Genomic DNA, 25,899 nt, shown 5'->3' on the forward strand with positions numbered 1-25,899 from the left:
GCAAGCCATGGGAAAGTCCTGAAACTGTTTCATTATGTTACATTTCTCACACTAAGGCCTGGTTTTGTCACTGTGTTACATATCTAGATAATGTCCAGAGGTAGATGAAAATCTTTTTTTCTGAGCCTAAAACCTCAATGACATCCAATTTTTTTTAAATGACAAATAAATGAATTCAGTCCTTTATATTTCTCCCTGCCATCCATACTTTAATCAAGATAACAATCTTCGGACTGATGATGTAATAATTAGCATAGATTTTGCCAAACTAGTTTGAAAGTGACATTTGTTTGCATATTAATGCGATATCCCCAACATTTTTTACATGACCTTGTGACAACCACTGCACAGCGCAATTAGTGTGAGATCAAGCAAAGTGATGAATAGATTGAATGGCTGAATTGTGCCTGATTCATACGTCCAACCTCTGTTCCTCTCTGGTGAAGCGTCATCCCAGTGTGACACAATCCGCTTCTATTCCCATGCACTCGTGTTCTGCTCCTTTAGATGGCTTCAACATGCTGTCTGTCAGGCTGGCTGTCTACTTGAACCCCTATGATGCTCAAACAGAGAAACAAAGGGAATTTGATTGGGTCAGATTGAGATGGGGTGACAGGCACATTCAGTCAGTGGGACAGCGGACACACTCAGGTCATATGCTCGGTGGAGTCTGAGTTGTGTCGTCTCACAGTGTTGGGGCCCATGAGAAACAGAGAGCAGGGCTTTGTTCCTCCTAGCAGGGTACAGGCCAGGCCAGGCAACCTCAGACTGCTCATTCATGTGCAGGAGGTAACTCAAATTACTGGGATGACTCGCTTCCATGGACCACAATGGGCATCTCCTATTCAAGCCCAGTCAATGAGCCACGTTTTCAGCACACACTTTACTTGGTGCTCAACTTTAGATTGTCTTTCATTTTTTAGAATTTCTGACCAGACTACTAAAACTCACTGTGGTTTCTTCGATATCTTTGATATTACTTTTTCTAGGCCAATCGATGCGGTCACAGATCCTAAAATGAAACTAATAATATACTGAACTTTCTAAAGCTGTTTTTTTTTTGGTCTTGAGGTTTTTTATTTTGAGTCCTTTGTGGGATATTGCTTTTTTGATCATGAGGTAGCTATTTCAGCTGTATATTTCAGTGTTTAACACAGATGTCGGCAATGGCCCCATTCAACCCTTGCTCTCATTTCACAGATAGAGAGCTTTATTTTGGTACGTCTGTGTGACATAACTCTCAAGGCCTCATTTAAGGCACTTATCAATCTGAATGCACTGCCTCAAGCTTTTGAAGGTGGTATGATGAGTTTTCATATGAAAACTGTGGTGTGGGTTGTCATGTGCTCCTCTGATCTGTAATATCTACATTTATCTAGGCACTTATCACTTGTCTTGCTACTGTTATGACACGTATTGGAGTGATGCTCCGAAAAACGATGCAGTGAAATTTTGGGGTTGTTAAATCTTAATTCTTAAACCGTGTTGCCAGAGCTCCCCTTCCCTTGGGAAGATGGGTTGCCATGGGAGATGGCTGTTCAAAAACACCCCCTGCCAAAAACACTCTTGTTTGGGAGACTAGCTTTGACCTGCTTCCCTTTCTTTTACTTGTTGTCTCTGCTTTGTCTGCTATTCCTCCAGGGCTCTTTAGCCTCGAGCCATCATGTTAGTCGAGCCAGGGTAGAGGAGAAAAAAAAAATGCACCCTGGGAAATGGTCTGTGTCCATGGCAACAACAGGAAACTGGAAGATGGATTTGCAGTGTGATTCAAATCAGGCTCATTTCGTGATTTCTCTGCTACTCTATCTGTTGAGTGGGGCATTGGTTAGGATGTCTCATGTGGCATTTATCTTGTGGAAACTTCCCCTACTCAAGAGACTTCATTAATGTTCTATAAATGATGAAAGCACACCGTGAAATGACAGCACGCCATCATATGTCAGTATCTGTTCAGTTATTAATGTAAAGTGCTCACTGAATGGTGAAGGTACCTCTGCGTTAGTTTAAATAAGACTGGGATTGTCAGCGTATTATTATAATTAGAGGATCATTGAGAGCAACTACTATTACAGGAAAATATCATATGCTTTTGCTTTTAATGTAATATGGAACATCTGCAATGTTTATTGTTTGAAGACAGCCTTTCTTTTATCCAACATTTTGCAGAGCAGCTAATGCACATTCTGAAAATGTTGTCCGATGTCTTTGAGAGAAGGTGTTTCAGATTAACATGGTTCAAGGTTATAGTAAAAAGGACAGTGAAGAAAGCCTGTGATAAGTGACTGCCCTTTCAATAGTTTCGCCCCCTCAGCAGACATGATTGTCTCTTGTGTTGTCTTTCTCTCTAATCAAAGTCAAATAGATAATTAACCCAGACCCTTAGTGTCCGTTACGGCCCCCACCCTCCCCATATCAATTAATGTGCTCAATTGATCCTGTCTCTGTGTCCCAATGCTTCCCAGTTAACCCCAACACTGCCATTTTAGTTATGTAATGACATTATTAGTAGATGATTTACATGTGTTATGAAAGGCTTTTTTAATCTCCTCCGTCCAATTAATAATTTGAACAAGTTGAAACTTTGCCTTTTAGTGTCAGAATGAACACAGAGGTCATAATTGCCAGGTCGCAATTGTAAATGAGAACTTGTTCTCAACTTGCCTACCTGGTTAAATAAAGGTGAAACAAAACATTTAAATAATGTGGTTTGAATGTGGCCTTGGATTTATTTAATAGAATTCACATAACCTGAAGTGGTGAATTGGGCATGTAGGGTGGGAGCCTATCTGCCAAAATAAATGACTAAATCAGTTACTCCACTCTCTTGGGCTTATTCCTTAGAAAAAGCCTGTTCTCAAGTTTAAATGAAGCCATGTGCTCAACGCGTGGCTTTCTCTTAGGGTTAATGTGAGCCCCCAATCTCCCGTTTCTCACCCATGTCCCTCTAGTGCCTTTAGTGCCTCGCTACATTCTCCTCTGACAGTTTCTATCCCCATTTCACTTGATCATATATTACAGAGGACTCCTCACCTGCTAATTGAAGATGTGTTGAGTCCATTTTGTCCCCACAAAGAACAGTCACTAATGCAGGTCCCTGATCCCCTGTATTTCTCATGGCGTCATTGCAGGGCTGTTAGAGAGAGAAAGAAAGAAAGCAGCTGAAGGGACCTCCACCCCAGGGGGACAACGTTTCACCATAAATCACATATCTGCCATTCCACTAGGAAGAGGGCTGCACTGTAATTGAATTAAATCTCATTCCTGGAAACTGAATGAGAAGAAATGACAAAGCAACAGAAGAATCGCAGTGATATGAATTGTTTGTTGTTGGCTGGCGAGGAGACGCACCACAGTTCCACTTACTTTACAGAGAGCAGTCATGTCTAGGCCCTGCATTTTTTATTAAGCCTACTCCCATTCTTTCCCCAGACATATGGCTTTAATTAGAAGTAAACAAATCATTTATGGTGTGTTGCGTCTTGGGTAAAAAAAACAGCCCTGGAACTGTAGCGGCTTCTTAATTCTTTAAGAAGATGTTCTTCTAAAGGAAAATAAAATACATTTCCTTCCGGAGACACGCTTATCATGCGCTTAAGTTGAATGCTAACCTTCAAATCAAGTTTGTGCTTCACTGCTTCTGCTTTCTCGCATTGACGAGCCTGTGAAATATTAGTAGGCATGTGACACATTTCAAGTTTATTTTATTGGCAGAACAAAACAGTTTATATTTTCATTCATTTCATTTTGATGTTTATTTTTTTCCTTATATTTAATTTTCATCACGTTACAATATTTTATTGAATGGTTTCTGGACATGGTGTTAATGGAGATTGTAGTGAGATAATGCTGTGTGTTGTCATGCTCTGCTCTGTCTGTCCCAATGTGAAATAATCCCTAATCGTCTGCAGTAAAATCCAGTGGCATATTGGACATGGTAAAAAGGACAGGGCTGGTTGGTGCGTAAGCAGGAGTTTTTATTGGGGATAATCCTCAGCCACTTTCAGTGCAGCTGTCAAGCTTAAACATGTGAAACTTTTAACTGCACTTACAGTAACGCCACGTCTAACAAATGTGCTGCTGTTATAAATGTTTTAATATCCGGCTGCTCTTTAGAATCTGTAAGGAGAAAAATAGGACATTCACTTCCACAGCAGAAAATAACAGGCTTAAAACAAAACTGCAACAAGAGAGAGAACGGCTGCTATGCCGTATTAACCTGATCATATTTTTATCACAAAAAACATTTGGTTGAATTGTCATTGTTCTGGCTTCAATAGGGATTTATGAAAGAATTGGTTCCAATCATCAAGACCAGGTAAATTAGGTAAATTAGCAGTATAAAAGTTTCTGCTATGCAACATTAACCTGACAATGGGGAAATTGGTGACAAAAACATCTTTGAAGTTTGTTGCGAAGTGATGCTTGGCTCAGAATATTTCCAAATGTGTAATTTTGGGGTATTTCCATGTATTTTCCTAAATGTGTGTTCATGATTAGAGTAGATTAGATGTCTATTTAGTCACATGCGCTGGGTTGAAGATGTAGTTGCAGTACACAGTGAAATACTTACGCTCCGAGCTCCAACAGTGCAGGTGTGAAGAAAAAGTAGAAACCTGCCATGTTTTGTAGGAGCTCGAAGCGAGGCACCATCCATTGGTGCCATGTTAGCCCTACCTTAGTTCATACACTGGAATCATTTCTATGCTGCTCATACCTGACCTGCCCACTTAAACCACCTCAGTCATTTGTTACACCTAAATCTTATTCCAGAGGTTACAAGTTTGTGCCAGACTCCCGGTGCTCTGTTGGACATTGGAGTGGATGGATTTTTACCCAGTAATATGGCTGCAGGCTGTGTACTGCATTGAGCTGAGTGTCATTTTAGGAGTAGTACAGCATGTAATGTTGTGATCATTATTGACCCCTAACCTCATTGGGTTTTCTCCCAGGTGTTCCAGACAGGAGGCCTGTGAGAAGTGGGCCGAGCCGCAGCATTTTAACACAGAGCTGGACCAGTGTGTGGACATTAGTGTCACACCTAACAACATATCTGTGACCTCTACTTCCACCCAGGTAATTACAGGCTGTAAAAAAATAAAACAAATAAAAAATGTTCTCACCAGAGAAAAGCACGACGCTAGCTAATCTCAACATGACCAATATGGAGTTGGCTCATTAAGCTGTCGTTAAAGATTTCTGGTGTTAGTCTAACCTTCACTGAGATGCAAGGATACGCGCAGGGACGACTCCACCTGTCACCTGATATGCTTCTCTCCCGTCTCTCTCCCCCCTCCTCCCTCCAGCTGAGTGTGAAAGTGGTAAACGTGCCCAGCCTGTCAGCCGGGGTGACGTGTGTGTTTGAGGAGTTGACAGAGAGCCCAGGGGAGGTGCTGGCCAAGGGGCAGATCCTCTGTATGTCCCCCTCCCTCAGAGATGTCCCCTCCCTCGCACAGGGATACGGTAAAGCTTCTATCAGATACCACTATAAATCTATAGTAATAATACTAATAATATAAACCATTTAGCAGATGCTTTTATCCAATGCGACTTACATTTTACATATGGGTGGTCACGGGAATCAAACCCACTATGCGGGCATTACAAGCGCCATGCTCTATCAAGTGAGATACAGAGGACCACGTTCAAAGTTTGTCCGTTGAATAATAATGTTGTTATTTTCTGATGATCATATTTATCACTATAGCCATACTTTTTGTGTATGATATTATCTATACGTTTTTATACACTTCAGTTGGTTGTATCATATTGGCTTTTTGTTCAGACTGCTGTAATGTGTCTGACGTACACAGTGTTTTGGTTTTTCTGAGCCTTGTGGACATGGGCCTTAATGTGTTTTTCGAAAACATTTGAAAAACAACTGAATGCTCTTGCTGGATCTACTGATGGGAACCTGAAAAGTGCAGTAGCTCGTGTTTTGTTCCATTAACGGCAATTATTTAAAGTCCACTAGAAATGCTTTGCCAATTATCTTGAAGTCAGGCCTACAGGTATAATTGGACTAGTTGAGATGCGGCCTTTACTTCAAATGAAATAGTACATCTGTTCATGGGTTCCTGTTTAGGACCATAAGTGCACTTCTCTTGGTAATGGAAATGTTAGATAAAAGGCAGGAGCAATTAGACATTTTTATACAAATCTACATGATTTAATTTGCTTAGAAGAAGATTATTTTCCTGGGGTATGGGATCTCAGACGGACGGATCATTGTTTCCGAGCTTCTAGGCTGTTTGGCTCACTGTGGGTCTTTTGTCGTTTCAGGTGACAAACGAGTGGTCAAGTTCTTCCTGAAGTCCAAGGAGACAGGGCACAAGTTCATCACCACTGACTTCATCTTCTACAACTGCAGCGTGCTCCAGTCGTAAGTATCTATCTATTACGATCTCTCATCTCGCTCTCTGAGGAGAGGAAATACAGAGGAGCGTTCAGTGAAGTAACATATTGATTGGGTCAGTCCGTCACTTGAAGTTACTTGAAGATTTCTATGGGACTGTGTAGCCACGTCAGGCTGAGAAACTGCCTTGACAAGTCACAGGTTACCTGTTTTTTTTCATTAATTTATCTCCTCGTCAAGTTGTTTTTATGATGGTATAAAAAATACTGTAGGTCAGTGGTCACCAACTGGTCGATCGCATTTCTAGTCGATTACCAAACATTTCTGTAGAAAAGCCGACGATAAAAGGCTTGCGTTCTTTTTTTTTATTATTCGTGTTGCGCTGTTGGCTGTAGGTACACTTGATTCAGAAGCCCTGCATACCGGGTTGGCAAAGTTTATAACCATTTCATTTGTCTGAGAAGACAAACTCTACCTACCTGGTGGACCAGGAGACCTGTGGCTAAATCGAGTGCGCCTACTGCGCTGGCCGATTGGATAGCTCAAATCACCATGCCTAGAAGTTTGATACTAGCCTACCTGAGATTTCATAACTTTTAAAACAATGACCAGAGATACTGTCAAAGAATACAGAAGAGAGCTGCTGTTTTTATGAGTGAGCTCAGGTTCAATTTTTCATTCAGCACTGTCACTGTTTTTATTCAACACTATTACAAAACATAAAACACCTTCTCCCTACTGCCGTTTGCACTGCAGCTGCAATGAATGAGTAGCCCTGAATTTGTGTTATTATTAGCAGCTCGTTATGTCTATTTTAATATCAAGGAATATTTCAATTTCTCTGGTCATAGGAGCAACAAGAATTTGTGCTTGAGGCAGATGCGGATGCGATGCGACTCGAGTTTCACCATCAAGTGGACAACGGTGTCCCCTCTCTCTGATCAGTCTCACCAGAAGGAAAGGAAGGAGAGAGCATGGACCGTGAGAGGTGGACCCTCTGCTGCTCTCTCCCTCAATCCGCTGAGACTAATGCCGTGTTCAAAACAACTGGGAACTCGTAACTCCGACATCTCCGACTTCAGTGCGTTCAAGACATTTGGAAACTAGGGAAAAAACTAGATTAGACTGGGAAAAATTGCTTTGAATGGTCATCCAACTCAAAATCTTTGGCGTCTTTCTAGAGCCCCGACTTTCCGACCTGAACGTCACTGACGTCGTGATTTTATCTAGTTTTTTTCCAGTTGCCTTGAAAGCACCATCACCATCAAATACAGGTGCCATCAGTCCAGTAAAATAAAAAAGCAAATTATTTCAATTTATACTCAGCTGTGCCTCGCAGGTGCTACACCAACTGTTCTATTTTGTCATCAAAGCTCAAGTTTTGAAATATAATGTGGTCTGAGAAGAATAATATTGACATCTAGCCAATATGCTGTGATAAAGTCTTATGCTTGCCTACTGCACAAACCTCATTCCAACAGAACTGTTTTTATTAGGTTAATGTTTAAAAAATGCAAGTCATGTTTTAAAACAAATCTGAGTGGTAGATCTCGGCTTTGCTTTTTGCCTGCGAAAGTGATCTTTACTCAGAAAAGGTTGGTGATCACTGCTGTAGATGGTATAAAGTTATGTTTATTGTCATTATTTTCAACAAGGACTTTCAGAAACTCGTCATGTTGGAAAGCAAAAATACAAGGAAGGACACATAAATACAATGACAAAACCAATGAGAACTGGCAATCATGCCATACACAGAGTGATGTTCCACTGCTACGTCCATACTCCTTGTCGCTGTTATCCATCATACGACCACAGGACACATGACCAGATAACGTCCTGGACAGGCTGGCCAGATGCTGCTGGCTAATATGATTTCAGATGGTCCTGGTCTGGAACAGCAGCAGCAGCCTCACGCAGGGTAGGGCCAGGCTTCCAGACCACATCTGTGCTGAGGCAGAACAATGGGACTGTGCCTCTCTCCTAGGATCAGTCGGAGCCCCTCGCTCAGAGCCTCTCGCTGGCTCCAGCTTCTGTGAAGTGCTGAGCTCCATGCCCGAGGTCTCGTCTTTCTTCTGCTTCGTTTGTGGAGCTGTACCGTTTTACTGCCATATGTGCGCATTTGCATTTCAGCTGCACAAGACTCTCGGTTAGCACTGGGTCGATGGTGTGGGTGTCAGTGTTCTTGTTTTTGACATGGAGGAGTGTATGACACTCAGTATCATACTGAATATTGTGTACATTGCCATTGTTTTTGAATTTACATGATGCCTCACAGTTTAAGATGAACACGTTAATGTAGAAAAAGTGGTTATCTGGCAAACTCAGTCTTCATCACATCCAAACATGCTTACTATAATTTGTTTGCGGCTAAGGAAATGCCAAGTCAGAACCCACCACGATCACCTGTGGCGTCACTCAAGACTACGTCTTAGACCCCATTCTATGAATCATCTACATGCTCCCCCTTAGTCTCCTAATCAGGAAACACACCATCCACTTCCACTGCTGGGCTGACGACACACAGATCTACATAAAAACAACTCCAGACTCCCTCTCTTTCATAAACACCCTCACCAACATTCTGGATGACATCAAAGCCTGGATGTCAAACAACCACATACAACTCAACAATACTAAAACAGAAGCCATCCTCATCGGCACTCGCCATCACACCAAAACCAATCCCATCACCTTGGCGGCCACTCCATCCAACTGTCCTCCTCCGTCTCCAACCTTGGAGTGTTACTGGACCCCTCCCTCACTTTCTCCGACCCCATAAAATCTGTCTGCAAAAAAACAATCATTTTACCTGAGAAACATCACTGTCCTGTTCTCTCCAAACTTGATCTGAAAAAGCTGGTCAACTGCCTCGTCACCTCCCGACTTGATTACTGCAATGGCTTCCTTGGTGCTCTCCCTTCAAAAGGCATCCACAGGCTGCAGCTTGTGCAGAACAGAAATGCCAGGGTCCTCACAAGAACCCACATCACACCCCCATTCTAGCCTATCTGCACTGGCTACCCATCCAATTCAAAATCAACTTCAAAATCTTCCTGTTATTCCTCAAAAATGCCTCTGGTCCCCAATTCCTCAGTGAACTTCTCAGCCCTTAACAGTTCTCACGTTCACTCCGGTCAAATGGTCAAAGACTTCTTGCAGTCCCAAAGACACGCCTAAAAACAATGGGTAACCAAGCATTCTGCTCTCTCGGACCCCGGTTCTGGAACGAGTTCCCTCACACCCTCCGCATGCCCCAGACCACCACTGCCTTTAAGTTTGAGATTAAGAAACACTTTTTCAAACTGGCTTTCACATAATGTGATCTCTGTTGGGGTGTCTGTCGTTGGTCTTGTACGTTAGTGTCGAGTTCTATTGTTTTGACCTTGTTGCCTCCTTTACTGTGTCTTGTATAGTACTAGACCGCTAGCTATCTGTTAATTTCTCGCTTAATGTTTTATTTGTAGAGCCCTTTTAATTTTCATTTTAATGGTTGCTCTCAATGTAAAGAGCTTGGTTATTTACGTCTGTAAATTGACAAGCGCTCTACTTATTATTATTATTATTAAATGAATGCGTTTTTTTTGTCAGAGAATAAAATGGCCTTGTCGGCTGGCAGAATACATACACAACGATCAATTCTCTAGTGTAAGGAAGCAGGGTAACATAATCCATGCAGGGCTCGCCAGTTGCCATGGCAACCTCGGCAGAGGCCTACCTTGCCAGAGTAGTCTGCCTGAAGCCAAGCCAGATTTCCTGTTTTCACAAAAACCCTGTGGGAACATTTAGCCCTTGAATTGTTTCCCCCTCTGGTGTTGCTAGTGGACAGCACTCACTCACTCACCCCAGCCCTGCCACGTTGCCTCTCATTTTCTTCTCCCGCAATTTTGTAAGAGCTCCTTCCCTTCTTGCATCCTCAGGGATAATGACCACCTGTAAAAGGGAAGTTAGCTAGCTCTGAAGCTCTGACTGATTATATACTTTCACCGTATCTCCCCTTGCCATTTTAGGCATTTAAGCACAAAAGCTTCTTATTGTAAGACTGGAAGGTAAGAAATGATTACATCTCTGGGATACCTTTTAAGGCTCTCTCTCGTCTCCCCTGCAACACCTTTCAGTTCTCCCCTTCCTATCTCCATTATTTACCTGTCAGTCATATTTTCCACAGGCATTCCAATAATAATAATAACAACAACTTTATTTGTACAGCGCTTTTCAATACAAGTAACAAAGTGCTTCACATCATAAAATGATCAAATAAAATAAAAGTGCTAACAAAGAAACATAGACAGAAGGAAGGAGAAAGAAACAAGATAGCTCATTAAAATCTTACAGTGAAATCAAGTATTTTTTATAATACTGTAGTATGTCTTCAGCAGGGATTTAAAAGAGGCACTGCATCTGCAAGCCTGATCTCCTTTGCCAGACCATTCCAAGGTCTAGGGGCCCTAATGGCAAATGCCCGGTCTGCTTTAGTTTTCAAACTAGACTTTGGAATGGTCTGCCAGAGGATCTCAAGCTGCGTCCTGGCTCATATGGAGATAAAAGATCAGAGATATACAGTACCTGTCAAAAGTTTGGACACACCTACTCATTCAAGGTTATTTTTTTATATATTTTTTTACTATTTTCTACATTGTAGAATAATAGTGAAGACATCAAAACTATAAAATAACACAATAAATTGTTAAACAAATCAAAATATATTTTATATTTGAGATTCTTCAAAGTAGCCACCCTTTGCCTTGATGACAGTTTTGCACACTCTTGGCATTCTCTCAATCATCTTCATTCTCTCAACTATTATTCTGACATGTCACATTCTTAAAATAAAGTGGTAATCCTAACTGACATAAGACAGGGAATTTTTACTAGGATTAAATGTCAGGAATTGCGAAAAACTGAGTTTAAATGTATTTAGCTAAGGTGCATGTAAACTTCTGACTTCAACTGTACTATAGTCCTAGTTATAGGTACATATCTACCTCAATTACCTCGTACCCCTGGACCTCGACTTGGTACTGGTACTTTGTGTATATAGCCAAGTTATCGTTACTCATTGTGTATTTATTATTACTTGTATTATTAACTGTTATTACTTTTCTATGATTTATCTATTTTCCTTCTCTCTGAATTGTTGGGAAGGGCCCATAAGTGAGCATTTCACTTTTAGTCTATACCTGTTGTTTACAAAGCATGTGATTAATAAAATTTGATTTGACCAGTTTCCAGAAACACCACTCCGATAGGCTCCTGAATCCACTTCCAAGCAGTGATGTTAGGAAGGAAACTCACTTCATCAGTGTGTCAAGTTTTGGCTGTGCTGTGTTTCTCAGGCTTCACTGAAATTAGACCAAAGTGAATTGATGGAGTTTATACCCCTGACGCAGCATATTGCATATTTCAGTCAAGACATGCTGATCTGCACACAGTATTTACAACAGATCCCCTCCCTCTGCAGTGGAAGGCAGCACTGCACCAGCCTACAGCCAGTGGCACTCATTGTTCTCATATTAAAGCAGGCATTTTCATTCCCTTTACAAGAGTCAGGGCTGCTGAGGTATACTATATGTGTAGAGCAGGCATTGTAAATCTCTACGAATACACGGACTCAAATGCCATATTAACATGGTCGACAAGTAGCCAGTCCACCCTATTGAAAATGTGTTGGTATTATTTCCAGGTGTATATAAAATGTGGCTCGCCTGCAGAATGCTTTCCGATATCCCCCACACCGACAGGGAGGCAGCAGTCAGCCTGGAGATTATACAGTGCAGTGTAGCTGAGGAGTCAGTGTGAGCAGACTGCTGAGTACCCTCCAAAGGGGATTTGAACCGTGCCTCCAGAGGAAGGCTATGATTAGTATGGGACAAAGTGGATGTTCCTCTCCTCATGCAGACCTTTTTGTGCTCAGAATGCAATAGGCTGTAGTGCGGAGGAGGGGCGGAGGGGAACGCAGAAAGGCTCAGAGTAAGAGTGGAACGAGCATGGAAGGAAACCACTTGAGTTTTTATTCTGTCCTCCTACAATGCGTTGAGAGTCTGACGTTTACCTGTGTTGCCTATCGTTGATGGTGGGACTGTCAGTGGTCCACGGGTATTTCATAGTCCTTAGATGCATTATTTCATTGGAATCATAATTTTGATTGCAGATGAAATAGCTTTTCAGGCTGTAATTAATTTCTAACTTCTAATTGAAAGGCAGCTAGAATATGATGCTAGCCTAGCCCATTGGCCCTGCAGGCTTACCAGAGAGGTTGAGGACATATTGACCAGGAGATCTGTAGGCAGCCCTTCTCATCCACACAGACAGTAGATCTCTTTAGTCGAAGTCGGGCTGTTAAATCTGAGAGTTCACCCTCTCCCCCTTCTCTCCCCAGGTGCACCTCCTGTGTGAGCAGCCCCTTCCCCTGCAACTGGTGTAAATACCGCCACATCTGCACCAACAACCTGGCAGAGTGCTCCTTCCAGGAGGGACGCGTCAGCAGCGTGGAGGTAAGATACTGCCCAAACAGACACTAATGAATGGCATCTTACAGCAGACTGAACACAGGATGAGGCCCCCAGGGTGACAGGAAGGCTGTCCATGGAGCTGCCTGTCTCCTTTTATTATTCATATGACCTCAGCGCTGTGGCCCTTTTACAGCCCGTGGAGAATCCAACCTGGTCATGGTCCTGTGAACCTAGGTCTGGCTGACCCCATAGTCTAACACACTGGTCCCAATGTTGTGTGTGTCGTCCACGCAATCGGAGCATTCACTACGACCCGGACACATTGTCGGCACTGTTTGGGAACTAACTTGAGGAGTGGTCTTAAAGTCCCATTCAGTCGTAAACTTGGAATTCTTTGTCATATTGAACCATAGAAGTTTTGTTCGCCCATCTTTTCAAAGCAAATGTAATTTTCCTTTGTTTACATGCAGGCACTTTAAGGTGGGTTGTAGTATTCCCCTCCAGAAAAATTGCAGGAAAGAAGAGCATGAGGTGACTAGCGAACTGACCAGAAAGGTCAAAAGCTTCTCGGTTAACAATAAACTAATGTGCTATGAATTGGTTTCACAATACTTTTTTTTTTTTTTGTACGTCATAATATCTGGTACAATGTGTATTTATTTGATGTTATATATAAAAACCTACATCGTCTATATGCCTCTGCTCCTTCCCCAATGCCCCTGAGAGTGTCAAACCATCAAACTAGGCCAAATGATGGTTTACTGTGACAGAGAGTGACACCAGAGTAATTGTCTGGATCTCATAATGGCTTTGCATCAACCCTTACCCCGTCGCTCTCTTTCTCAGTGTCTCAGAACACATTGATTACACACTTGACTGGTCCACAGACCAGCTGAGAATCCCAGGGCAGCAGTATATTAGGAGGGTATTGAGAGGCTCAGACTTAACACTGTAGCTTTATTGCGGTGGTTGTTTTTCAGCAAGAGATGCCCTACAGAACCTTAACACCCTTTATATGACTGGGATACAGACAGGCCCCCCAATCTGCTGTTGTTGTCTTCTCACAGAAGATTCTACCAGCTTGTAAACGTCCATGTTCTGTTCAAACATGATTGATAACACAAAATGCTGGTAGATTAGCAATGAACGTTGAAACAAACAGAATAAAGCAAATTGACCCCATTATTCTGTGTTCTTAGCAGGAGAATCATAATGGATGATTCGTAATGAATTGGAGACAGAAGATGAAACAGTCATTTGACTAATACAAGCATCATATAAGAATACATCCCCTAATTAACAACCACCTTACTTTACAAGTAGAGCCATCTCTGTTCAGAATAAGGATCAGGGGTGACAGGGGGTCGGGGAGAGAAGTTAAGAAAAAAGAGGAGCAGCGTCCCTTTGTAACAGGGGGGTGGAAACACGCTCCCTTCGGCTTTTGGCACATTTTAATTTGACACTTAACTGAACATCAAAGCGATGCCTTATCTAGGCTTATCAGACAGAGGCAGCCAACAGCAGGGCGGCAGGGATGTGCCAGCCAGCCCGTCACTGCCTCCCCCAGCCTCCTTGCCCCCAGCACCACGATTGACAATCTCCTTATCTCCCTCTGAGAAAAAAAAGGAATTACTCAGCGAAAAAGAGTGACTCATGCACTGTTGATACTGGAGGGGGAATATGGTGGAGAAGCAGGTCAGTATTGTCTCCTCTTCCTCCACCCCCACAGAGAAAGAGGGGGTGATTCACAAACGAGCACACATATCATAAGAGGATTTTAGAAGTAGGCTTAGACTGGTATGTTGTGATTAAACAAGTTCACTGTCATTTGCTGTAAAGTAAAGCAAAGGGGAAAAATCTATTATGACGTAGGAACGGCCAAAGCGTTTTTTGTACTCTATTATTCTATTATTCAACAGATAGTATTTCTGTCCAGTGGTCAATGTCAGTTGTTCAGGTTTTAAGTTTTAGATTGTTAGTGTGTGGATCTGTGTGCGTGCGCGTGTCTGTGTCTATCTCTGTCTCTGTGTGCATATGTGTGTGTGTTAGAGGTCTGTGTGGGACTGATTTATTCAACCCGCTCCCACCCACGGCTTTTCATAGCACACCTGCCCACACCCGCTGACTTTCTGTCTGACTCCCACACGCTACCGCAATAACTGGTTCCGGAACCAACCGCAGTCCCACATTATTTCCCACGTTATATATCCAATGTTATTTTAGATGAATATGACGCAGCTCACTTGCCAGCCATGGTCGCAGCAATTGGGCAGCCTATTGGCAATATCAAAATGCGCATAAATAACTAATTACCAGAGATTCTCACATGGTCCATTCTATAGGCTATTTGTATTACTGGGCAATATCAGCCAATAGGCTAGACATAGTTTCAAGAGAGAAGAGTTGGAGAGACTTGCACTTTCTCTTGAGCTCCGTTTTATAGCCCACCTTTTAGGGGAGGGACGATTTTCAGACGGAGACAAATATGGTTGACCATTATTTATTTCTAGACAATATAGTAAACTAGAGGCTAATCATATTTGTGAAGTAAATTTCCTTGGATAGCTAACTGCCCCGTTCTTCTCCGTCTATGCATAGGCTATAGCCTACTCTATTGAATTGAGACCACACGCGCACCACGTATGGCTACTGAACCTGTAGACTACACATATAGTAGGCACACTTGATCTCGCACGCCCAGCTAGGAGAGGAGAGGTAGGCTACTGAACTTGAAGCAGCGAATTCTGAGTGTGTGAATAATGCAACAAAGATGTGTTTTTAATACAAGAGGTATGCCAGGGATGGGTAACTCCAGTCCTTGGGGGGTGCCCCCATCCCTAGCAAACACAGATGATTAAACTAATCACACTCTAAACTGAAGATCATGATTAGTTGATTATTGGTGTCAGGTGTGTTAGCTGGGGCTGGGGCAAAAGTGTGACACCAATCAGGCCCAGAGGACTGGAGTTGCCCATTCCTGGCCTAGGCTAGCGCAGACAAAGCGCAAAGTCAACCGTTTCCAAATGATTTGTGGGAAAACAAATATTTGAATCCCAAAGCTGTCTGTTTGACCGCCCACTCCCAACCGCAGGTCAAAAAATACAGCCCATGAAGCACTGATCTTTGTCGGGACATGCAGGTCCCGCAGGAATGCAGCCCTCTAGTGTGTCTATCTCTCTGGTTGCATATGTGTGTGATTGTGTCAGTGGAGCGTGTCTCATCTGCAGCCCTGTTCTCCAGTGTGCTACCAGGGCTTTGTTGGCCTTGGGTTGGAGAGGTGCTTCAGAGAAACAGCGGGGGCACTCCAAACAGACAAACAGAAAGAGAGAGGGCTATGGGCTGGGGGGAGGAGATGTGCTGCTCTACTCAGAACAGGTTTCTCCCCCATGTCTCTCCAAGGACACGCCAGCCCGCCAGATCCTACTGTATAATCCACAGCACAGTGGCCTACTTCATTCCAGGAGTGTGCAGAGAGAGATAGGACTGGATCAGAACTGAGCTCCGTCCAAACTCACTGTCCTCCACAAGGATGCATGGCTCACAGGAAATGAGAAATAAAAAACAAACCCCTTCCCCCCTAAATAAAAGTTTCATTCTGTATGTATCTATAGGCTCATTTTAAATGTTCTTGCCCTTAATCATGTGTTGTCATTTAGATTAGGTAGCGTCATTAGTTGGTGTATTCAGTGATGTGATGATGACTACTATTGACATGAGATATATAGCTCATTACTGGTCCTTCACCAGGTTCATTAGGGTGGGAAAAGTCATCCCTGTGGGAACCAGCAGCCGTAAACTGTTTGGTTTCTGTGAGGGGAATGTTTTGAATGACTGAAACCTGATATGGGTTTAAAAAGTTGCTGTGCTGCAAATGTAAGGGTAGAGTCCAAATCTTGCATACAGAGTTTGGAAACAGGTTTTGTGATGTGAAAGGTTCCTTATTTACTACATTAATTGGTTGGTTAAACCGAGAGATCGCAGAGTTGTTCACGGCCAAGGATGCTCTTTTATTCTCAGCCTCAGCTCCTCAGTTGAGAGTATCAGAGTAGGAATCGATTTTCCATCTGAAGAAAATATTCTGGCCCCACCAGCCAGCCAGCCACAGAGCCCAACAGACAGACAGGCTGGCAGATAGATACTGTGCAGCCTGCTCCGTCCCACATTTCCCCCACATTAATCATTACACTAAAGTTAATTACACCATGTAGATCTTTAACCTTAAAGGGAGCTCCTCGCCAGCTCAGGGGGAGCGTCTCACTGGGACTCCTAATATTTAGTGAGAGCTCAAAGACACATTTTCATATTGGCCTTTCCCAGAGGGCCCCTGAGATCAAACAGCGCTCTGCTGGGCTCTCGAAAACAACCCTCTGTTCCCCTCGGTGCTGTGTCTCAGTGGGACGGCCCTTTATTAACGAGTGATGGCCCAGTAATTAATTGTGGGATGAGTGACCGAGGAGCCATTAGCCCGGCAGGAAGCATGGCAGTGGTCCTGGCACTCAGCGGTGGGGACGGCAAAAGAGGTTCAGTGCCTCAGCAAGACAGGAAGTGACACTGTGTGCATCTGTCACCAGTAGCCCATTACCGAGCCCCCTCCACGGCCACAGAAATCAAGTTGGCCCATTACTCACTGTGTAATCCAGAGGCCACTGTACATCCCACTGAGGAGAAGCATAAGACCCCCCCCCCCCTGTCTTCTCTTCTAATGCCAAACAAGAAAGATAAGCTACAAAACACTTTGCAAGTAAAACATCAAGATCAGATTGGTTCCCTGCATGCTTTGTTATTGGTAACAGCCTATATGTGAGAACTTTCTATTGCCTCAGTCTACCGGTCTTTGTGGCACAAAGTGACTTGAATCCTTCTCTGTCATCAAGGGTTGTTTCCATGTCAGCTATGATATCATAACAGTTCTTTTTTTTCTTCTTTTTTTTAAAACATGGTTGCTTTTCTATTAGTAATAAAATAAAATAAAAATCTATCCATAAATTGTAGAAGATGCTGGAGTCCAGAATAGCAAACTGCCAGTGTTCAATCCATATATTTCCGACGTTGAGTTTAGATGCTACTAGTTTGAGTTTGATTAGGAAGAATTAGGAGCCTGCCGTGTAGCTAGCGTTTAATTGGAGCAGCTCTCAGATGATTTGGAGGGTTGTGTTTTTTTTCTACCATGCGTAGGGAGACCATTTCAAGGACTACAGCGAATGGAGACTGTAAATGGGATTAAGAGAGGAGAAATAGAAAAGGGAAAGAACAGTGGCTAAGCAATGGTGAAGGAGAAATGTAGGCATATGTAAGCAGCAACAGCCCGATTTTGCTAGTCACTGCTTTCAGAGAGCGAGCGAGCGAGCGAGAGAGAGAGAGCGAGCGAGAGCGAGCGAGCGAGCGAGCGAGCGAGAGAGAGAGAGAGAGAGAGAGAGAGAGAGGGAGGGAGAGAGAGAGAGAGGGAGAGAGAGAGAGAGAGAGAGAGAGAGAGAGAGGGAGAGAGAGAGAGAGAGAGAGGGAGAGAGAGAGAGAGGGAGAGAGAGAGGGAGAAAGCGAGAGAAAAATTATACCTCACTACCATCTCTGGCTTTTAATGTTTCAACAGAGAAAAGTGCTTAGCTGTGTGATAACTGGGATATGCACAATAAGGTTAATGGAAACACTGTCAACAGGCTGTAAACTCCCGGGCTTTCTTAATGGGGTGCTAATCAGCATTAGGGAATGGCCCTGCTGGGGGAGAATATACAGCTGCCTCAGAGACTATACTGTTACTGTACTGTAGGCCTACCACCGAGGAGGGATTGCTCCTCTATTACATGGCTTATTGCATTAGCCTCACATGTATTACATGTCTTATAGCATAGCCAGCAGTGGCAGTCGTGAGGTTTAAGATGAGGGAGGACAAATCTTTTGTTATGAGCATGGCTATTACAGCATATTGGATGACTGTCATTCATATTCCATTCACCCAGCTCAATGTAACATTGATAGGTTTAAGCTACTACATGAGACTCAGGTTCTCTCTTTACCCATCATGAGGTTACGTTTACAACGTTCAAGGTCGAGAGGAAAATTAAAGTAATCATGGTGACAGACAGTGACAGATTCTATGCCGCCTTATACACTCTTGCCAACATCTAGCTGATCTAGGGTGTAATCATTAGTCCAACAGTTACAAACAAGAGTTTCCATTGGACAAATTCAGGTATGTTTATCCCCGTTTCATTCCGTTTACATGCGTTTAAGAAACGATTTTCAACACAATCGGCAGAATGAATACAACCCTGATCACATACAAGCAGCATGATATTTTTGCTTGTATAATTCCTTCTCGCATCTATATGCTCTCCTCCTCTCACATTTTCACTTCGCTTGCGGACTTCAGTGCAAAACACATCAGCTGTCACTGACCAGCTAAAAAAAACTTTCCAAGCCAAACTTTCATATCATATCCGCTAACCGCTACACACAGCTTACATCGTTGTCACCATATTAGCTAACGCCATAGTCAACATAGCTACGAGAATTAACTTGTTAGTAAACCCACTACAATCATGGAGTACAGTGTGCAGTCAGCAAGAAGTTTAGCAGTTACACCGGCTGGTCCCAATGGCAATACATTTATAAAACCAAAACCTTACCTTGACTTGGAAGAGTTCCAGTGTTGGATAGCCATAGCCAGCTAGCTAGCATAGCATCCCTCTCTGTTTCAGCCGGGTGTTTGAGTAGGCTAAACTAGCTAGCTGCATTCGCAACAAAAATATACAGTGGCAAGAAAAAATCTGTGAACCCTTTGGAAATACCTGGATTTGATCTGATCTTCAACTAGGTCATAACAATATACAAACACAGTTTGCATAAACTAATAACACACAAGCAATTATACGTTTTCATGTCTTAATTGAACACACCGTGTAAATATTCACAGTGCAGGGTGGGAAAAGTATGTGAACCCTTGGATTTAATAACTGGTTGACCCTCCTTTGGCAGCAATAACCTCAACCCAGCCAGGATAATAACCAGTGTAGACATCATACAGAACCCAGCCAGGATAATAACCAGTTTACACATCATACAGAACCCAGCCAGGATAATAACCAGTTTACACATCATACAGAACCCAGCCAGGATAATAACCAGTTTACACATCATACAGAACCCAGCCAGGATAATAACCGGTTTAGACATCATACAGAACCCAGCCAGGATAATAACCAGTTTAGACATCATACAGAACCCAGCCAGGATAATAACCAGTTTACACATCATACAGAACCCAGCCAGGATAATAACCAGTTTACACATCATACAGAACCCAGCCAGGATAATAACCAGTTTACACATCATACAGAACCCAGCCAGGATAATAACCAGTTTACACATCATACAGAACCCAGCCAGGATAATAACCCGTTTAGACATCATACAGAACCCAGCCAGGATAATAACCCGTTTAGACATCATACAGAACCCAGCCAGGATAATAACCAGTTTACACATCATACAGAACCCAGCCAGGATAATAACCAGTTTACACATCATACAGAACCCAGCCAGGATAATAACCAGTTTACACATCATACAGAACCCAGCCAGGATAATAACCAGTTTACACATCATACAGAAGCCAGCCAGGATAATTACCAGTTTACACATCATACAGAACCCAGCCAGGATAATAACCAGTTTAGATATCATACAGAACCCAGCCAGGATAATAACCAGTTTAGACATCATACAGAACCCAGCCAGGATAATAACCAGTATAGACATCATACAGAACCCAGCCAGGATAATAACCAGTTTAGACATCATACAGAACCCAGCCAGGATAATAACCAGTTTACACATCATACAGAACCCAGCCAGGATAATAACCAGTTTTGACATCATAGTTGCGGATCAGACCTGCATAACAGTCAGGAGGAATTTTGGACCATTCCTTTTTACAAAACTGTTCAGTTCAGCAATATTTTTGGGATGTCTGGTGTGAACTGCTCTCGAGGTCATGCCATAGCATCTCAATTAGGTTGAGGTTAGGACTGACTGGGCCACTCCGGGAAGGCGTATTTTCTTCTGTTGAAGCCATTCTGATTACCTAACATTCTCCTGCAAAATGTCTTGATAAACTTGGGAGTTCATTTTTGCGTCGATGATAGCGAGCTGTCCATGCCATGAGGCAGCAAAGCAGCCCCAAATCATGATGCTTCCTCCACCATACTTTACAGTTGGGATGAGGTTTTGTTGTTGGTGTGCTGTGCCTTTTTTATCCACACATAGTGTTGTGTGTTCTTTCCAAACAACTCAACTGTAGATTCATCTGTCCACAGAATATTTTGCCAGTAGCACTGTGGAACATCCAGGTACAATTTTTCAAACTTCAGACTCCTAGGAAGAGTAGCAACAGTGCTGAACTTTCTCCATTTGTAGACAATTTGCCTTACCGTGGACTGATGAACATCAAGGCTTTTAGAGATACTTTTGTCAACAATTCTTAATCTTAGGTCTTCTGAAAACTATTTTGTTCAAGGCATGTTTCACATCAGGAAATGTTTTTTGTGAATAGCACAGTCAAATTTTGTAAGTGTTTTTTATAGGGCAAGGCAGCTCTAACCAACATCTCCAATCTCATCTCATTGATTGGACGCCAGGTTAGCTGACTTCTGACTCCAATTAGCTAGGGGTTCACATACTTTTTCCAACCTACACTGTGAATGTTTAAATTATGTATTCAATACAGGGATGCACCGATATGACATGTTTAGCCTATACCGATATCCAATATTTTCCTTGCCAAAAAAAACGATACCGATAACCAATATTTAAAATGTTTAGCTGCCTTTTAAGCATTCTAGTACAGTTAAGTAGTTAACACACACACATGGACGCAGCGGTCTAAGGCACTGCATCTCAGTGGAGGAGGCATCACTACCTACAGTCCCTGGTTCGAATCCAGGCTGTATCACATTCCGCCGTGATTGAGAGTCCCATAGGGCTACCCACAATTGGCCCAGCGTCACCCGGGCCGTCATTGTAAATAACAATTTGTTCTTAACTGGTTTGCCTAGTTAAATAAAGGTTACACACACACACACCACACTGACCAAAAATGTATTTTAGGTATGTTCGCATTTAGGTATGTCCCCATTACCAGTAAAACATCATCAAAACCTATTTCTTTCAATTACTTCCTGTGTGTAACGGCTTTCTTCTATTTCCTCCTCTGACGAGGAGGTGTAGCAAGGATCAGACCAAAATGCAGCGTGTAGATTGCGATCCATGTTTATTAAACTGAAGCAACACGAATCTAAATACAAACACTACAAAACAATAAACGTAACGAAAACTGAAACAGCCTAATACTGGTGCACATAAACACAGCACAAGGACATCAGGACACTAAGGACAATCACCCACGAAACACCCAAAGAGTATGGCTGCCTAAATATGGTTCCCAATCAGAGACAACGATAAACACCTGCCTCTGATTGAGAACCACTTCAGACAGCCATAGACTTCACTAGAACACCCCACTAAGCTACAATCCCAACACACCACATACAAAAACCCATGCCACACCCTGGCCTGACCAAATAAATGAAAATAAACACAAAATACTTTGACCAGGGCGTGACAGAACCACCCCCCAAGGTGCGGACTCCCGGACGCACACCAAAAACCATAGGGGAGGGTCCGGGTGGGCGTCTGTCCGTGGTGGCGGCTCCGGCGCGGGACGTGGACCCCACTCTATCAAAGTCTTAGTCCCTCCTCCTCGCGTCCTTGGATAGTCCACCCTCGCCGCCGACCATGGCCTAGTAGTCCTCACCCAGAACCCCACTGGACTGAGGGGCAGCTCGGGACTGAGGGGCAGCTCGGGACTGAGGGGCAGCTCGGGACTGAGGGGCAGCTCGGGACTGAGGGGCAGCTCGGGACTGAGGGGTAGCTCGGGACTGAGGGGTAGCTCGGGAATGAGGGGTAGCTCGGGACTGAGGGGTAGCTCGGGACTGAGGGGTAGCTCGGGACTGAGGGGTAGCTCAGCACTAAGAAGAAGCTCAGCACTGAGAGGAAGCTCAGGCAGGTAGTTGGATCTGGCAGATCCTGGCTGGCTGGCGGTTCTGGCAGATCCTGGCTAACTGGCGGATCTGGAAGAGTCTGGCTGACTGGCAGATCTGGAAGAGTCTGGCTGACTGGCAGATCTGGAAGAGTCTGGCTGACTGGCAGATCTGGAAGAGTCTGGCTGACTGGCAGATCTGGAAGAGTCTGGCTGACTGGCAGATCTGGAAGAGTCTGGCTGACTGGCAGATCTGGAAGAGTCTGGCAGATCTGGAAGAGTCTGGCAGATCTGGAAGAGTCTGGCTGACTGGCAGATCTGGAAGAGTCTGGCTGACTGGCAGTTCTGGCTGCTCCATGCTGACTGGCTGCTCTGGCTGCTCCATGCTGACTGGCTGCTCCATGCTGACTGGCTGCTCTGGCTGCTCCATGCTGACTGGCTGCTCCATGCTGACTGGCTGCTCTGGCTGCTCCATGCTGACTGGCTGCTCCATGCTGACTGGCGACTCTGGCTGCTCCATGCTGACTGGCGGCTCTGGCTGCTCCATGCTGACTGGCAGCCCTGGCTGCTCCATGCTGACTGGCTGCTCCATGCTGACTGCCGGCTCTGGCGGCTCCATGCAGACCTGCAGCTCTGGCGGCTCCTTGCAGACTGGCAGCTCTGGCGGCTCCTTGCAGACTGGCAGCTCCTTGCAGACTGGCGGGAACAGGCGGGAGACTCCGGCAGCGCTGTAGAGGCGGAAGGCTCTGGCAGCGCTAAACAGGCGGGAGACTCCGGCAGCGCTGGAGAGGAGGAAGGCTCTGTCAGCGCTAGATAGGCGGGAGACTCCGGCAGCGCTGGAGAGGAGGAAGGCTCTGGCAGCGCTGGACAGGCGAGGCGCACTGTAGGCCTGATGCGTGGTGCTGGCACTGGTGGTACTGGGCCGAGAACACGCACAGGAAGCCTAGTGCGGGGAGCTGCCACCGGAGGGCTGGTGCGTGGAGGTGGTACTGGGTAGACCGGACCGTGCAGGCGCACTGGAGCTCTTGAGCACCGAGCCTACCCAACCTTACCTGGTTGAATGCTCCCAGTCGCCCTGCCAGTGCGGCGAGGTGGAATAGCCCGCACTGGGCTATGCAGGCGAACAGGGGACACCGAGCGCAAGGCTGGTGCCATGTAAGCCGGCCCAAGGAGACGCACTGGAGACCAGCTGCGTAGAGCCGGCTTCATGGCACTTGGCTCAATGCTCACTCTAGCCCGGCCGATACGCGGAGCTGGAATGTACCGCACCGGGCTATGCACCCGCACTGGGGACACCGTGCGCTCCACAGCATAGCACAGTGCCTGCCCGGTCTCTCTAGCCCCCCGGTAAGCACAGGGAGCTTGCGCAGGTCTCCTACCTGGTACTGGCGTAGCAATACTCCCTGTGAGCCCCCCCCCCCCCCCAATACATTTTTGGGGCTGACTCTCAGGCTTCCATCCGCGTCGCCGTGCTGCCTCCTCATACCAGCGCCTCTCCGCTTTCGCCGCCTCCAGTTCTTCTTTGGGACGGCGATATTCTCCAGGCTGTGCTCAGGGTCCTTTACAGTCCAATTCGTCCTCCCATGTCCATTCCTCTCGCTGCTCCTGCTGCCGTTCCTCCTGCTGCACCTTGGGACGGCGACTCTCCCCTGGCTTTGCCCAGGGTCCTCTCCCGTCGAGGATTTCCTCCCAAGTCCAGAAGTCCTTATCACGCTTCTCCTGCTGCTGCCCGTTACCACGCCGCTTGGTCCTGTTGTGGTGGGTGATTCTGTAACAGCTTTCTTCTATTTCCTCCTCTGACGAGGAGGTGTAGCAAGGATCGGACCAAAATGCAGCGTGTAGATTGCGATCCATGTTTATTAAACTGAAGCAACACAAATCTAAATACAAACACTACAAAACAATAAACGTAACGAAAACCGAAACAGCCTAATACTGGTGCACATAAACACAGCACAAGGACATCAGGACACTAAGGACAATCACCCACGAAACACCCAAAGAATATGGCTGCCTAAATATGGTTCCCAATCAGAGACAACGATAAACACCTGCCTCTGATTGAGAACCACTTCAGACAGCCATAGACTTCACTAGAACACCCCACTAAGCTACAATCCCAACACACCACATACAAAAACCCATGCCACACCCTGGCCTGACCAAATAAATGAAAATAAACACAAAATACTTTGACCAGGGCGTGACACTGTGCTGTTTCATTGTTCATTTGTTCAGTAGTTTCATTCTCAACCAGGATTTCTATGGAACACCATTTGGGTCTTTGTGTGTAAAAAAATATACACGTCAAATAACACTATTTGACGTGTCAAATAAACTTGTTGACCAATCAGGATCTGAATATGACTGCACGTCACATAATAATTTAACGCGCTCATACATTTTTTACATAATTATTACACATTGATTACAGTATCACTCATATTTCATATGTCACCTACATTGATGTTCATAAAAAAAAGCTAGCTAGCTCATGGATGCATAACACTGTTCTTCCCCAAAAACATAGCAAAATGACATAATCTGTTTCAGTAGCTAGGTGTCATCATCTAAAACAACCCTAATTTATAAGACAGTTCTTATTTGATTAATGGTGGTCGGACCCATCTATGTGAAGCTAGCCACAATAGTGGACTTTGCGGTTAGCCTTCAAAATCAAAGTATGCCAAAGGTGTCAACCTAGCTAATACTTACTCACAGGGATTCCTAAATCATTGCCAAGAATAATGAAAATGACTGTAGTTTCTACTGGTCATTGTTTTCAGGCTGATTGTATTGGTGCTAGCTAGGTGCCAAGCTAAAGCTAGCTATCCCAGGAGTTGCGGTCGAGCAAATTATGCTTTATTACCAACGCGGTATTGTAAACACATCGTTCATGGCCCTTGTTTGCTTGTTTGCAGACATTTTTCTACAGCTTTGACAGTGCTACTGTATATTTTTTGATACGCAAAGACCCAAACGGCGTTCCATAGTATGTATGTCGTGAATCTAATAGCAGTTGCGCTATTACTGTGTAACTCCGGTAGGGCAACATCTGAAAAATA

General features: G+C 44.3%; 1 protein-coding gene across 2 annotated transcripts in view; it reads left to right on the plus strand.

The window, feature by feature from the left end:
• Nucleotides 1-25,899, plus strand: part of LOC110532305 (plexin A3) — a 144,034-nt gene that overhangs the window by 73,573 nt on the left and 44,562 nt on the right. For both annotated transcript variants that reach the window (XM_036988238.2, XM_036988239.2), the window contains exons 6-9: nucleotides 4,950-5,073; nucleotides 5,304-5,460; nucleotides 6,280-6,379; nucleotides 12,729-12,843. In XM_036988238.2, the coding sequence (XP_036844133.2) occupies nucleotides 4,950-5,073; nucleotides 5,304-5,460; nucleotides 6,280-6,379; nucleotides 12,729-12,843 (496 nt within the window). The remainder of the gene's footprint in view (nucleotides 1-4,949; nucleotides 5,074-5,303; nucleotides 5,461-6,279; nucleotides 6,380-12,728; nucleotides 12,844-25,899) is intronic.

The sequence above is a fragment of the Oncorhynchus mykiss genome, chromosome 9 (genome assembly GCF_057628025.1).
Source record: "Oncorhynchus mykiss isolate SJ-2025 chromosome 9, ASM5762802v1, whole genome shotgun sequence".
In the NCBI taxonomy this organism is placed as follows: Eukaryota; Metazoa; Chordata; class Actinopteri; order Salmoniformes; family Salmonidae; genus Oncorhynchus; species Oncorhynchus mykiss.